The sequence below is a fragment of the Aquarana catesbeiana genome, linkage group LG03 (genome assembly GCF_042186555.1).
Source record: "Aquarana catesbeiana isolate 2022-GZ linkage group LG03, ASM4218655v1, whole genome shotgun sequence".
In the NCBI taxonomy this organism is placed as follows: Eukaryota; Metazoa; Chordata; class Amphibia; order Anura; family Ranidae; genus Aquarana; species Aquarana catesbeiana.
The window spans coordinates 550,854,668-550,870,241 of record NC_133326.1 but is presented as its reverse complement, the minus strand read 5'-3'; the positions used below and the strand labels follow the sequence as shown (position 1 = coordinate 550,870,241).

The window sequence follows — 15,574 nt, the reverse complement described above, 5'->3', positions numbered from 1 at the left end:
CCCTCCCCCAACTGGCTGCAGCTGCTGCTTGAGCAGCTTTTAACTGACAGGGCGGTTGTACAGAAGTTGATGGACTGTTCAACTACAGTGTGCACACATGGTTGGAAATGTGCCCAGTCCCTGTTGTACCAGCTGAATTTTTGTTTTTATAATTGTATTTTTATTGGGATATCAGAGAACAAGTACAAAATTGTAACAAAGTGTACATTACACTATCCATGAAAGTGCATTATAAACATTCATAATAGAAAGGAAAAACAAAATAGAACTTAACAATTATAAGTAAAAAGAAAAATGTTCACAGATACTAGGCACAAGTGTGAATTGCATCATTTCCCTTTGATGTACACAGTAGGCGTATTATGGATAAAAATCTAGAACCTCAAGATTAATCAAAGCCATATAGTAGGCAAGGAATTCCACGGGAGGTGCAGGTTATGTAATAATAAACCTAGTGCGGAATCAAATGATGAGCACCGGAAAGGGGGAGGACTCAAATACAATCAGTATAGATTCAATAGGAGATTAGGGCGTGTTTGGTAGTATGGGGGTCCCGAATTCCGAAAGATCCCATGGTTCCCATATTTTGTTAAATTGGGAGATACAGTCATGTACCGAGGCCGTCAAAAACTCCATCGTCCGAATCTTACCCACCAGTTGTAGAAATCTGGACCACGAAGGAGGTGCATTGGATAACCAGGACAGTGGGATAAGCCTCTTGGCGGCTAGTAAAATATAGGATATTAGTCTATTTGCCTTTTTAGATACACCTAAAGAAGGTAAACCTAACAGATAATTCAAAGGATCCATCGGAAGGGACACCCCAACCACCTTTTGTATAAGTAAATGCACATCACACCAAAAGGGTTGAATCAGGGAGCATTGCCAAAAGATATGAAATAAAGAGCCTATGTCAGTCCCACACCGCCAGCAATGTGGCGGGACCGAGGGATCATACTTATGAATTACATCAGGAGTTCTATACCAAAACATGAGAATTTTAATGGATGTCTCCCTCTGGGTGACACGTTTGGAAGATCTAAAAGTAGAAGACCAAATCCTATCCCACATCTGTATTGTGACAGGACGGCCCACTAAGTGGGACCACCTGCTCATATAATGGTGTAAAGTTTCCGTGATAGGAATCGACTCATGGAGGATACGGTAAATACATGAAATTAAATGCAGTTGATGTGGGCCCTGAGCACATAGGTATTCAAAGGTAGTTGGCTTATCAAGGGTCAAGGTTGGCGATTTAGAGTGGAAGAAGTGTCTAACCTGTAGGTAAAAGTGGAAAAGATGTGATGGTATATCAAATTTTACACCTTAAGTGTCGAAAGTATGTAGTCTCCTCGTTATGGGATGGACCAGGTTCCGGAGCTGAAAGAGATGTACATTAATCCATGGAAAAATCCTGCCCAGGGACATACTGTCTGGAATGAGTGGGCTGAATAATACATTCACAAGAGGAGAGCAGGGGGATATAAGGGGGTAGCGCTTGAGGCAATGACGCCAAATGGTTAAAGTTAATGCCATTGGGCCAGTGCACTGATGTTTATATATGGGATCCAGAGAGGGGGGGCACCCCAAATCAAGGAGCATGGGTGGACCGGATAGAGTACCCCTTTTTCATACCAGATGAAATTTGATCCGTGTGTGGCCACCTTTAGGGCTTTTCTCACTTTAGGGCAAAGTGTTACTGGTAGGATCACCAAGAAAAAAAATTAAAAAGCTAGAAATAAAGAAAAGATTTTGCAGCTACTGCTTCTAAAGACTGGTAAGCTGCAGTATATTATGTTTTTGTTTCTAGTACAACCCCTGGCAAAAATTATGGAATCACCAGTCCCTGAGGATGTTGCTTCAGTTGTTTATTGTTGTAGAAAAAAAGCAGATCACAGACATGGCCAAAAACTAAAGGCATTTCAAATGGCAACTTTCTGGCTTTAAGAAACACTAAAAGAAATCAAGAAAAATAATTGTGGTGGCCAGTAACAGTTAGATTTATAGAACAAGCACAGGGAATAAATTATGGAATCACTCAATTCTGAGGAAAAAATTATGGAATCACCCTGTAAATTTTCATTACAAACACTAACACCTGCATCAGATTAAATCTGCTTGTTAGTATGTAGGTAAAGAGGGTAAATCATCACACAGTGTTGCGCAAGATGTTGGTTGTTCACAGTTGGCTGTGTCTAAAACATGGACCAAATACAAACAACATGGGAAGGTGGTTAAAGGCAAGCATACTGGTAGACCAAGGAAGACATCAAAGCGTCAAGACAGAAAACTTAAAGCAATATGCCTTAAAAACAGAAAATGTACAACAAAACAAATGAGGAACAAATGGGAGGAAACTGGAGTAAACATCTGTGACCGAACTGTAAGAAACCGCCTAAAGGAAATGGGATTTACATACAGAAAAGCTAAAAGAAAGCCATCTCTAACACCTAAACCCAAAAAAACAAGGTAACAATGGGCTAAGGAAAGGCAATCGTGGACTGTGGATGATTGGATGAAAGTCATATTCAGTGATGAATCTCCAATCTGCATTGGGCAAGGTGATGATGCTGAAACTTTTGTTTGGTGCCGTTCCAATGAGATTTATGCAGACGACTGTCTGAAGAAAACATGCAAATTTCCACAGTCAATTATGATATGGGGCTGCATGTCAAGTAAAGGCACTGGGGAGATGGCTGTCATTATATCTTCAATAAATGCACAGGTTTACATTGAAATTTTGGACACTTTTCTTATCCCATCTATTGAAAGGATATTTGGGGATGATGAAATCATTTTATCAAGATGATAATGCATCTTGCCATAGAGCAAAAACTGTGAAAAAATTCCTTGAAGAAAGACACATAAGGCCAATGTCATGGCCTGCAAACAGTCCGGATCTCAATCCAATTGAAAATCTGTGGTGGAAGTTAAAGAAAATGGTCCATGACAAGGCTCCAACCTGCAAAGATGATTTGGCAACAGCAATCAGAGAAGGCTGGAGCCAGATTGATGAAGAGTACTGTTTATCACTCATTAAATCAATGCGTCAGAGACTGCAAGCAGTTATAAAGAGGTGGTGCAACAAAGTACTAGTGATGTGTTGGAGTGTTATTTTGTTTGTTTTTCATGATTCCATAATTTTTTCCTCAGAATTGAGTGATTCCATAATTTATTCCCTGTGCTTGTTCTATAAATCTAACTGTTACTGGCCACCACAATTATTTTTCTTGATTTCTTTTAGTGTTTCTTAAAGCCAGAAAGTTGCCATTTGAAATGCCTTTAGTTTTTGGCCATGTCTGTGATCTGCTTTTTTTCTACACAAAACAACTGAAGGAACATCCTCAGGGACTGGTGATTCCATAATTTTTGCCAGGGGTTGTATTTGATTTGCTTTAACTTAATTAATCTTTGTATTTAGAGGGGACCTGTCCCCAGACTTTTTTTTTTTTTTATATGTGTTCTAGAAAATGTGGTTGTCAGAAAACAGGTTTGCTATATTTTCCCAATCCACAGATTAGTTCTTTTGTCCCTAATGGCAATGTGTAGAATCAATCATCTGCTTAAAAATGTTGACAGTCATTCTGTTTTTCCATAGGACTAACGTGAATGCTCACTTCTAATCTATATTCAGCAGCTTGAGAAGCTGTGACATTCTATCCTAACTCTCTATATGTCCTCTTTACTGGCTGCATTTCACGATGAGAACAGGCAGACATTCTTAGTTAAGTGACTTGTGTATGATGTCACTCTTGTGCTTGAGAAGAAGCCAGTGACCTCCAGGATTTCTGTGGCTGACACAACTTGCTAGGCATTACGAGAGAGGATTTCCCAGGTGTATTGACCACATTTGAGCAAGTACCAGGAAGACAGTGCACCTAAAATTAATTCAAATAGCATGGTACTAACTTTACCCTTTATTAGGTAAGGAAATATCTAAATTCCTTAGGGCCAGTTCACACCAGTTGCAGTTCTGTGCGCTTTTTTTTTTTCTGCACAAAATGCATGCACAGTGTTTTCTGTGTATTCTAATGGCTCTAGTTCACACCATGCAGTCAGTTTCTGCACCGGAAACTGACTGCATGGTGTGAACTAGAGCCATTGGAATACATCGAAAACTCTGTGCGTGCATTTTTAGTGCAGAAAAAAAGGCACGCGGAACTGCATCTGGTGTGAACTGGCCCTTAATCCTTTCACTGCCAACAATGTTTGGTATACGTTGGCAACAGCAGGTGTTTTACAAACACTTCTGGCTGCTGGCTTTATGTAATCTTAACGCCTAAAATTATTTTTTAAATGCACAAAAACCGGCTTTGGGAGCGAAAGGGTTAATGGAGAATGCTTTTTTTTTTTTTTTCCGCTGCTGAGTGCCATTCCAATCCTGAGAAACTGTCCGCTGGTAAACGAACACTTCTGGGTGTGTACTGATCCCTTGGGTCCCCTGCAGCTCTCTGTGGTCCCCCTGCTGATCTCCCATGTCGCTGCAATTTCCTGTAATGGGTAAAGGTCAGCAGTAGAAACCAGTGAAAGCTTCCTTGGACCCAGTATATAACCAATCCTTAAAGAGCAGGTGTCCCAGCTAACTGGGGATGTGGGGAAGAAGGGACCAGTTCTCAGGATCAGTGTTGCATTTTAAGGATTGGGCAGCAGGAAACATAAAGCCAGGCATATACTGATTGAATCTCAGGAACCGGCCGAGATTCGACCCATGTATGGGCAGGCTGAATGTACCAGCTTGCCGCATTTTAAATGAGATTACTGTACACGCAGCTATAGCCGCTAGCAGTAATGTTGATCTTCCCCCAGCGTGGACTGTTCGACCCATATGCCCCCCCGTGTTGATAGGGGATTTGAGAGAACTTTTTTCCTGCAACCCGTCGTCGCAGGAAGGAAATTTGCTCCATCTATGGCCAACGTAAATATTCGGTCTTTTTATAGGTATGCCTTTTTAAGGATCTTTTTAGTTAATGACATTGTCCCTTTTAAAAGGTGTTTTCTGGCTCCTTTTATTATTAAACAACTGACTGCTACATTAATTTAATTTAACAAAGTTGCATCTTATCTTGAATCTCTTGGTTTGCAAAGTTTAAAAATTTAGCACTCCAAATCTATACATTCCACTGATTAACACATTTTGTAACCAGGTTCTCAGCTTCTCCCTCCTCAAGCCATTCCCATTCATTATTCTAGCTTTTAAAAAAAAAAAAAAACTTCCACCACTGGCTGCTAGAAGGGCTTTCAATGGATATTGGTTAGGAGTGGGTGGCATTATGAGATGTCACATGTTAAGGTAACCTAAGCAGAAATATTTGTTGGCTCTACAGATCTATGCTACTAATCTTCTAGTGTGAAGTTGTCCTTAGGACTGCGATTTCAGTGGCTTACTCCTGAGAAATTTACCCACCGGTCAGCATTTACCTTGTTTTTAGTATGTTAAAATTGGATGCCCTGCTGAAAGGATGATTGGCAGCAAGTGGTAAAACCTCTCAGTAACAAGTCTTGGGCAGCCCTTCTTCTTTTTTTTTTTTTTTTTTTTTTTTTTTTTTTTTCCATGCAACCTGCTGGTTGAATGAAAAAAAAGTCCTGATTCCCCCATCCATACATTTGTGGAGAATGGGGGAATCCACCCACTGAGCCGTTTGTAATCGGATAGTGGGGAAACTACCATGCTATTGAAAGACACTGATTGACACTGCCGGCTATAGCTAACAAGCTGATTGTACAGAAGTTGATTGGCAGAACGATCTCTGTACAACCACAGTGCCTATGTATGGATCAAAATTCAGCCAGTCCCAGCTGAATCGGCAGAGTTTCAATCCATATATGGCTGGCTTTAGCGAAGGCTCATCACTGTGGAGGAGCAATGAAGGAACATGACTAAGTAAATAATGGGGGTGTGGCCTATGTGCAGACACTGTCACTTTACCCTGAATGGGTAGTGACCAGTTCCTGCTTTTTGTTCTTCTTTTGGATCTGTTGTGTTCTCATAAACATCACCCTGGTGGTTTTGCCTAAGGATGTTCTATCCAATCTTTGAGGCTGCTCGGTTGAGATACTATAGCGGATAACGGGTGGTCTTATCTCTAATAGGTGGAGCATTATTGAGTATTACAGCAAAGATAAACAGGTTTTGTATGTAAAACTTTGTCTGATGGCACTAAATATCCCTATCCTGTAGGTGCTCCCGGCCGGGGCAGAGAGCACAGTGGGGAGCCCGCCTGGCGAACAGCCACCTCCTCTTCCTGGACCTTCACTAACTCAGGTGCAGCATGAACCTTCTTTTCTTCCATGTAACCTCTTAATGGATGTTTCCCCTCGTCTTGTGCATGCCCTTTTGCCTTACCTTCTATCCCATACCTTTTTTGTCTGTCACCCTTCCAGCACAGGCACACCCTATAGTGAGTGAAAAGACCGCAAAACAGGTTTAGATTCCAACTACTTCACCTTACTGAGCTCAGTGTAGGGCAGGGGTAACCCAAGGACCCTCTCCTCTGACCCTCCCTGCTTCTCATTACAGTCCCAGCAGCCCCTGGAAGACTTGGATTTCCAGTTGAGAAGAACGTTGAGCCCAGAAAGTGTCCCTGTGTCCTCTGCACCCAGCTGTGTGAGTGTAAAGGCTGTGAGGGTGTCTGTTTTAACCCCCTCCCTCCCCATTTCACCCTTTTGTTTAATATATAAGATAATGTAACTTTCACTGTCATCTGTACTCTATTTGCTTCTACAGTCCTGCTCTCCCACTAAATATTCACTTAAAATGATGTGCAAATCAGACCTACGCCAATAATTATAGCTCACTGCGGTGGGCCTGGCTTTAGAGCAGGAGAATTAGATATGTGGATCTAAATTGTTGGGTTCCTGAAGCGGAAAAGTAGATGTTCCTATATTTAACACCAGCTTGAAGTTTACCGGGTTTCTTTTGTAAAAGGTACTGTACATGTTAAATCAACTTTTGGGGGGGGGTTTATGTTCTTCTTTTTAAGAACTACAGCATACTCTGCACATTCTGCAATTCTAGGAGTGTTTGGATGCTTGCGCTCTCTGCTGTGTGCTGTGGTAAGGGGTAACACAATGCATAGTGGGTACCCCACATCTAAAAGTGTATCAAATGTGAAGTGCCTGTTGCTCTGCATGGAAGCGAAGGTCAAAGAAATATGCAGTAGGACAGGTGAGGTGATGTAAACCTTCATTTGCAGGTTTTTTTTTTGTTTGTTTTTTAAGGGTTGTTCAGGGCTCATGTAGACAGATGTTCTTTTAAACACTGTTTTCTACTCAAAGGCAAACACATGTTACAAGTCGTCTGCCCAATGACAGAATGCTCCCACTTTTTCGAATGTGAAGATGTCTGTTGGCTGTCCTGGGTACGGGTTCAGTCTGTCATGAACCAAGTTTACCAACTGGAGCGTCAATTCCAGGCCTTTCCCAGCTCCATTACTTCAAATCTGCCCTCTGTTCTGCAGTCAGCACAGTCTTTAGCTTTTACCTCTAGAGGAAAGGTTTTGAGGCTTTTACTTCAGTTTTGTTTTAGTTCCAAAACCAAATAGACATACATCCCCATTTTAGACTTGAAGGTCCTCAACAAGTACTTGAGAATCTGAAAATTCAACATGGAATCTGCCAGGTCAGTCATTACTACTGTTCAACAAGGGGACTTCCTAGCTTCATGTCCCTATTTAAACTCTTTACTATTTGCCCTGGGCGAGAAACATTTTCAATTTGTGTTGTCTATGGCTTCTCCATTGTTCACAAAGATCTTGCCCTATTTGTGGAGAGCACATAGTGCCCATATATTGTCAAGCAACATTCAACAGATGACTCGCCTTTTGCATGCCCTTTGGTTGGATTCTCACTCCTCCAGAAGTCTGCATGAACTCCGACTCATCGCTTGTTTCAGGTCTTTCTTTAACCTACAAAAAAAAAATCTAAATCTGAAATCTCAGAGAAGGATGCTACCGTTTCCGTTTCGTCGTTGGCCCTCGGTTGGGTTTTGCATATGAGTCCCCTGGGTCGGATGGTCTCATTTGAGGCAGTACTTTATGCCCAGATTAACTCAACTGTTTATAGCACAGCATTCCGACACTGTGGGTCAAGTCAATTTCTCTGGATTGCCCCTTACATCTAGCCACAGAGGCCAGATACGCTCTTGTGTGATGGATACACAATCCAATACTGGTGGTTGGGAAGTCCTTTCTCCCTTTACATTAGACGGCAAATGCCAACCTATCAGGATGTGAAGGTGTGCTCAAAACAGCGGCAGTACAGTGAACTCCTTGGTCGCTACAGAAGACCCCCACTTCCTGTCAACATCCTGGAACTGATTGCTGTTTGCTTCACCCTTAAAGGTGCTTTTGGGGACTACCAACACCCCAGATTCAATCAGACAATGCCATGCCTGTGACTTACATCAGTCGCCATGGTGGGGACCAGATTTCAAGCAGCTCAAAGGAAAGCTGATCAAATTCTGTTCTGAGTAGAATATCACAAATTCCGACCTTGTCCAGCTGTACACATTCCAGGTGTAGAAAATTGGCAGGCAGAATCTTTCAGTCGACATGAGCTAGACTTGGGAGTGGCCCCTTCACCTGGGAAGTGTTTCAGGACATCTATCAGAGAATGGAGATGCCCGATGTGGATCTCCTGACAAAGTTCAGCTACAGCATGCAAAGGTTTGTGTCTATGGATCTGATGGCCTTCACGTTGGACACACAGGTGATTCCATGAGATTGGGTCTCCCTAATATGCCTTTTTCCTCTAAAGATCCTCCTTCCTCAGATCTTTAGAAAAATACTGACCAAGAAAAACTTGGTATGCGGATGTACTCTAGCCTCTGGCCATGGCTGTCCAGATTCTTCCACCTTGTGTTCCATCCTGTTTCCTGGCTGTTGAAGCCCAAGTCCTAAGAGATGGAAGCCTGTCACCCCTATGCTTTTAAGTGCCTGAAAGTAGACTTCTCAAAGTCTATTTTGGTCCTCCCAGTATGCCATGGGACTTATTGGCTTTTTTTCTGTCTCAACTGCACCAGAGGTTGACCCCGAGTATGATTTTTCAAATTTGGCATTGCACACTCTGGTAAAGGTTTTTGTGCAGAGTGTGGCACATCATATTGCCCCCAGGCATTCTCTGGTAGCTTAGTGGGACATTAGGGAACCAATTAACAGTATACCCTTGGCTGACCTTGCTCACTAGGTGGTTTTTCTGATCGCTGTCACATCTGCCAGGGGAGGGTCTATGCTGGGTGGCCTTATCTTGTAAGGAGCCCTTCCTGGTAGTTCGCAAGAATAAAGTTGTCCTTCAGCCTTAAGTATTCTTTTTGCGTAAGGTGGTATCTTCTTTTCACCTCCATCCGTACATTGTGCTTTCCATCTTTTTGTCCTGCTCCAAAGCTGCCTTAGGGGGTGGTGTTCTAGTTGTGGTTTTAGCTGTTAGTCTATCTCAGACAATCAAATAAAATCTGTTGTAATACAGAATGAGTAAAGCAAACGCACAAATTTGTGATACCAAACTTAAACAGAAATCAAGTGTAGCTCTATACCCATCCATATTCTGTATTATAAATTATATCTGTAATTCCAAATAACATAAACAATCATGAAAAGACATTAAAGGGAAACAAACCCCATATGTAGTGCAAATCGCCCATGCATCAACCAATCTGTGAATGGTGACCAATCTCTAACTCGCCTGTCTCAAACACAAGGCCCCTGGGCCGAATTCAGCCCTCCAGGCCATTTCATGCGGCCCTTGCACCTCTCCTGCAGTTGCGGCAACCCCCTTGTCTCTATCCCCACCTTGTCCCAGCAGTCAACGGCAGAGAGGATGACAAAACTCCTCCGCCAGATCCTGCGCTTCTCTGTGTAGCCCCAGAAAGGCTCGGCTCTGCCCCCCACCCCCTTCCCCATCTCAGCAGTGGGCAGCAGAGAGGTGTACAGAACTCCTTGCACAGTGATGTAAGGGAGGGCGGGGGAGGCTCTTGAAATCTGATGTAGGGGGGAGTAGGGTGCTCTGGACATCTAGTCTTAAAGATACAACTGGCCCTTTGACAGCAACCATAATGCTGATGCAGCCCGCAATGAAATTTGAGTTTGACACCCCTGATCTAACCATTTAGATTGTAACACAAATAATAGTGTCCAAAGATAATGGGTTCCTATAGTGAACTTCCAATTTTTCCATAGATTCAAGTGAACTTCGCACACTTGACAATGTGTCAACTTGTAAGCGCCACACCTTTTTGAGAGTGTGAAAACCAAATGTCAATCCCCTTACTTGATCTGTTTGACCATAGGGTTAAAATGGTCTAAAGGCACTTTATGCAAATACTGCCCAGATTCTGATACCACTCATTCTCAGAAGGTGTTTACAGCCAACCAAGGTAAATGAAAGCACAAGCCATAGTGTGATACGTAAAACCCAACCACTTAAACGAAAAGTGTGCATTCGCATTGAAAATCTGCATTGCTTTGCTCCATATAAACAGGCAGATTCTCCAAGGCCGGTCAATCACCGATTGCGGTGCGTGTTGACGACATGTGTCTACACCCCACGTGTTTAATTATAGATGTCATAAGATGACTGGCTAGATGGTGGCCATACCATGGTTATTGATCAGAAATAAATATGCAATGCCAAAACTACTTAAGACATCTTTAATGATATCTGTCTGGTAACATACATCCAGATTATAGCAAGAAACATCATTAGAGGAGCCATAAAAAAAAGCTATAAGACTTTGCCTATTTTTTTTTTTTTATATAAATTCTTGATTTATGCAAAAAGGAGTGAACAAACCAATAAAAGCACGGAACAGGTCACAAAATATAAATCATGAGGAACTGTGTGACCAATTGGCTAATCATCCATGTAGAGTAAGCCGTGTAGGAGAACACAAGTAGACCAATGCAGTGTATTCCCCAAGCTCTCGTATGGTGCTAAGCGATGGAACTGGAAAGGGGGACAGCCTGTCAGTGTTAAAGGGGGAATCCCTCCCACAGAGCCATTATGTCATTTTTAAATTGATTTCTTTTAAAAAGTTCATGAGTCCAGTCTTCAGCCATAGGCCTAAACACTTATGCTATCACTTCCCTCTGCTGATGATCCTGCATTTTTCTCAGCCTTTTCCCAGCCTTGTACTACTCTGTATATCGCTGCCTAAGCTTTATCTCCTAATATTTATATTCACTTTAGCATGACATTTTGTCTTTTGCTGACCCCCATTATGAACAGACTGCTATTTGGCACCCTTCAGTTGCAGCCCCATGAGAATGAGAATTTCTACTTTACTCAAGGTTGTGGGAACCCTACTTCTCACTATGTGGACCTCCCTTTTGCTACACAGGCCTCCCTGGCCTTTAACCTTCAAATTCTTTCTACATTTTTGATAGACCCTCCCTCCTTATATTGGGGTCAAGGATCAGTAGGCAACCTGTTTTACGAGCTGACAAGTCCTTCTAATCTTGTCTCCTCAAAAGGATTTGGCCTTGGCACCAGCTAACCTTTCACCCACCTAGTACTGGAAAGGTTTGCAGGCCTTTATTCTCAGTACCCCCTCATGTACCTATTTACCCTCCACATGCAGTGTTGTAGGTACCTTGTCACTTGCCTTCCTGTCTCACCCTAAATTCTTAATTGACTACTCTACAGACTCTCCCCAGCGATCTTCAAGCATCTCAAATTCCTTTATAATCACCAGTTGGACACATTACAACTTTTGGGTTGAGTGCCCCATCTCTTCTGGGAGCATAGAGATTGCTCTTCAACATGCTCAATCATTATCATGTGAGGTAGTTCTCACCGTGTCACAAAAGGGAACCCCATCCTATAGCTGTTTCAGTTTATCATGCTGCAGCTTCTTCTGTTTAAATTGCAAAACACCTAGCCTCGATACCCAGCTGGTGTTTGAGAGGCCTTGTATAGCCTCCTCCTTACACCTTGTCACTCCCTAGTGCACTCCCTTTTGCGAGAAGTTACTTTTTGTTTTTCTTTTTCATACATCATGGGACACAGAGTTAGGCTAATATTCATTACCTACCAGGTTCTCTGTAGGTGAATGGACACTGGTAGACAAAGTCTTAGACAGGAAGTGATCCCCTATAAAACCCCTCCCATACAGGAAGTACATCAGTTTTTTACCAGTGTCTACAAGGTGGATGGGCACGTTTGTTTGAGCTGCAGGTCTCTAGTCCCACAAAAGGTTCTTAAATTAATCAAGGGATTGACCGATCAGATCCATTTGACACAGGCTCTATATGCTTAGATAAATGGTACCCGAGCCTCGCAAAGACACAAAATGCTCAACAGTTTGGCGGCCATGGCGCATGCGGCTTAGCCGCAGGCGATGTGCACACTCGGAGCTGTGCATGCGCCGTAGCCTAATCTGGTTGTGTGAAGATTTGTGTCGTGAATACAGCCGCGCCCGTTCGCCGGGACCACTTGCGCATGCATGCGCAGAACGTATCTAGTTGGTGTCTGCCTCTCAGTCGCAGAGGCTTTTGACCCAGACTCTTACTGAGATGGTTCGTTCTGCCTTTAAGTTGCCTCTTGCAGAGATTACTGAGTCCCCCAGGTCCTCTTTGGCATCCCTGAGGCCTCTTCAGGCCGCACAGACTTTCCCCTTACACTCACTCTTGGAACAGGCAGTGTATGCTGATTGGGAACATTCTGACAGGATTTTTGTTCCTCTTATGAGGTTTTCCCTTTTTATATCCCATGGATGAAAAGTTTAAGTGGAGCATGCCAGCTGTAGATGCAGCAGTCTCTTCTTTAAACAAGAACTTAACTTGTCCGTTGGATAACGCACAGGGCTTGTAAGACCCTGTTGACAAGAAACTGAAGTCATTATTAAAAGCTTCCTTTTTCTTTGGCTAGTTCAGCTATTCAGCCAGCTGTTGCAGCCAGTCTGATCATGTGGCCTAACCAGGAGGATGATCTTGCTGAAAATAAGACCGATATTCCTCAAGCACCGTGTTTTGCTATTGATGCCTTAAAGGATTCAATACAGCAGGTTTTTCATTTGGCTCTCTTGTCTGTACATATGCTCAGACGTTTGTGGCTTAAGAACTGGTCAGCCAAGCTTCCTTGTAAGAAGTTATTGGCAGGTTTCCCCTCTCATGGTAAACGTTTGGTGATGAACCGGACAAATATATCCAAAAGATTTACGGAGGGAAGAGTTCTCTACTTCCTGAAAAGAGAAGCACCAGACGTCCCTCGTTTAAAACCTCAGGAATTGCTTCCTCAGGTGTCTCAGCACCATGGCAGTTCTGTTGCCAACAGGGCGCTAGAGCCAGGGGCAAGCCACAAGGCCAGGGCCAGAAAAAGCCCTGGGTCCAAAACTCTTCTAAACCCGACCCCAAGCCCTCCTTTTGAGGGGACCCCCCACTCTATCGGGTGGGGAGAAGGCTGCTGCACTTTATGGACATTTGGAGAACAATGGTTCAGGACCAGTGGGTCACCTCGACTATATCCCACGGTTACCAGCTGTAATTACAGGGGGTTCCCCCTCAGGTTTCTAAGATCCCTGAACCATTATCCACTAATCCAGTCCTTTCGGATGGAGTCTGTCCGCTCAGTTGTAGCCTCGCTCCAGATGGGAGACTTTCTAGCCTCTATCGATATAAAGGACGCATATTTACACGTACCTATCTTTCAGCCTCATCGGAGGTTCCTGCGATTTGCAGTAAAGGAACGTCATTTTCAGTTTGTGGCTCTACCCTTCGGGCTTGCCACAGCTCCCCGGGTGTTCACAAAGGTCCTAGCACCAGTACTGGGTCTTTTAAGGGCCCAAGGGATTTTGGTGCTTGGGTATCTGGACGACCTCCTGCTCAGAGATCACTCAATACAGGCTCTAGAACAGAGCATAACCTGCACAGTGTGGTATTTGGAAAGCTTAGGCTGGGTCATAAATACCGAAAAATCAGCCTTGAGACCAGCTCAAAGTCTGAAGTATTTAGGTCTGATCCTAGATACGGTTCAAGCAAGGTTATTTTTGCCACCCGTAAGGATCTGTGCCCTGAAGGATCAGGTGCGTCAGACAACGGGCCCCAGGCAACCCTCCATTCGGCTCTGTATGAGTCTTCTAGGAAGGATGGGTGTCCTTCAAGGCAGTGTCCTATGCCCAGTTCCGTTCCAGGCCTATACAAGACATCTTGTTGACTTGGAACAGGAGAGGACAAGCCCTGGATTATCCACTGTTCTTATCTCCTCGGGCATGCTTAAGCCTAAGCTGATGGTTGCAGGATCAGAACTTGCAAAAGGGAAGATCCTTCCGGTAACTTGGAGAGTACTGACCACAGATGCCAGTCTCTCAGGCTGGGGAGCAACCCTAGAGGGGCTCACAGCTCAGGGGAGATGATCAAGGACAGAACAGAACCTGCCCATCAACATCCTGGAGTTACGGGCAGTACGCCCGGCCCTACGGACCTGGGCGGTAGAGCTTCAGTCTCTAAATTTGACAGCATAACTATTGAAGCCAGGGAGTTGAAGGACAGTGGCATCTCGGGACCAGTGGTGTCTACCCTAGTGAATGCTAGAAAAGCTCTCGCTAGCAAGATCTATCTTAAGGTCTGAAAGACTTATATTGCTTGCTGTGAAGCCAGAAAATTGCATCCTCGGAAATATGTGATTGGGAGAATTCTCTTTTCTACAGTCAGCTGTGGAAATCAGATTGGCTTTCAGTACAATCAGAGGTCAGATTTCGGCCCTGTCAATATTTTTCCAAAGGCCTTTAGCCTCCCATTTGCTGGTCCGAACCTTTATGCAGGGGGCAAATCGTTTGCTTCCCCCCATTAGGTCACCTGTGTGTTCCCTTGGGACTTGAACTTGGTTCTGTCTGTGTTACAGAAACAACAATTTGAGCCTATCAAGGAAATTCCATTAGACTTGCTGTCACGCAAGCTAGCCTTCCTGATGGCCAACACCTCGGCTAGAAGGGTGTCTGAGTTGGCAGCCCTTTCATGTAGGGAACCATACTTGAGCTTTCACCATGACAGGGTCGTGTTACAACCTGTTCCGACCTTTTTGCTAAAAGTGGTGTCAGCCTTTCATTTAAATCAGGACATTATTTTACCTTCTGTTTTCTCTCGTCTCTCTTCCGCCGAACGAGGCTGACTGCATTCCTTGGATGGAGGTTTATTTGTCTAGATCTGCGGAGATCCAACGATCAGACTATTTTTGTTTTACCAAAAGGACCCAAGAAGTGGCAGGCAGCTTCCAAAGCTTCCATTGCCAAATTGGGTCAGTTAATTGGTCATTCAAGCCTATTGTCTGAAACATAAAGCTCCTCCCTTTAGGGTGAGAGCTTATTCTACCAGGTGTGTAGGAACCTCCTAAGCTTTTCGTCATCAGATATCTGTGTCTCAGATTTGTAAGGCTGCTACCTGGTCTTCAATGTACTGCGGGCTGCTGAATAAGGTCTGATGGCTATTGTTGGGCAGGGTGTCTCCCTCCCCACGAGGCTATTGCTCTGGGACGTCCCAGTAGGTAATGAATATTAGCCTAACTCTGTGTCCCATGATTTTTTTTTTTTGTGTCCCATGATGTTTGAAAAAGAAAATAGGATTTTTTTCGTCATACCTGTAAAATC

General features: G+C 43.6%; 1 protein-coding gene across 11 annotated transcripts in view; it reads left to right on the top strand.

Moving 5' to 3' along the window:
- Positions 1-15,574, top strand: part of LOC141132778 (serine/threonine-protein kinase WNK1-like) — a 252,474-nt gene that overhangs the window by 215,595 nt on the left and 21,305 nt on the right. For 8 of the 11 annotated variants that reach the window (XM_073621626.1, XM_073621625.1, XM_073621621.1 and 5 more), the window contains 2 exons: positions 6,179-6,262; positions 6,518-6,604. The exons of 1 other annotated variant lie outside the window; for it this stretch is intronic. In XM_073621626.1, coding sequence (XP_073477727.1) covers positions 6,179-6,262; positions 6,518-6,604 — 171 coding nt within the window. The remainder of the gene's footprint in view (positions 1-6,178; positions 6,263-6,517; positions 6,605-15,574) is intronic. 2 more of the 11 variants (XM_073621622.1, XM_073621623.1) reach the window with 2 other exon arrangements.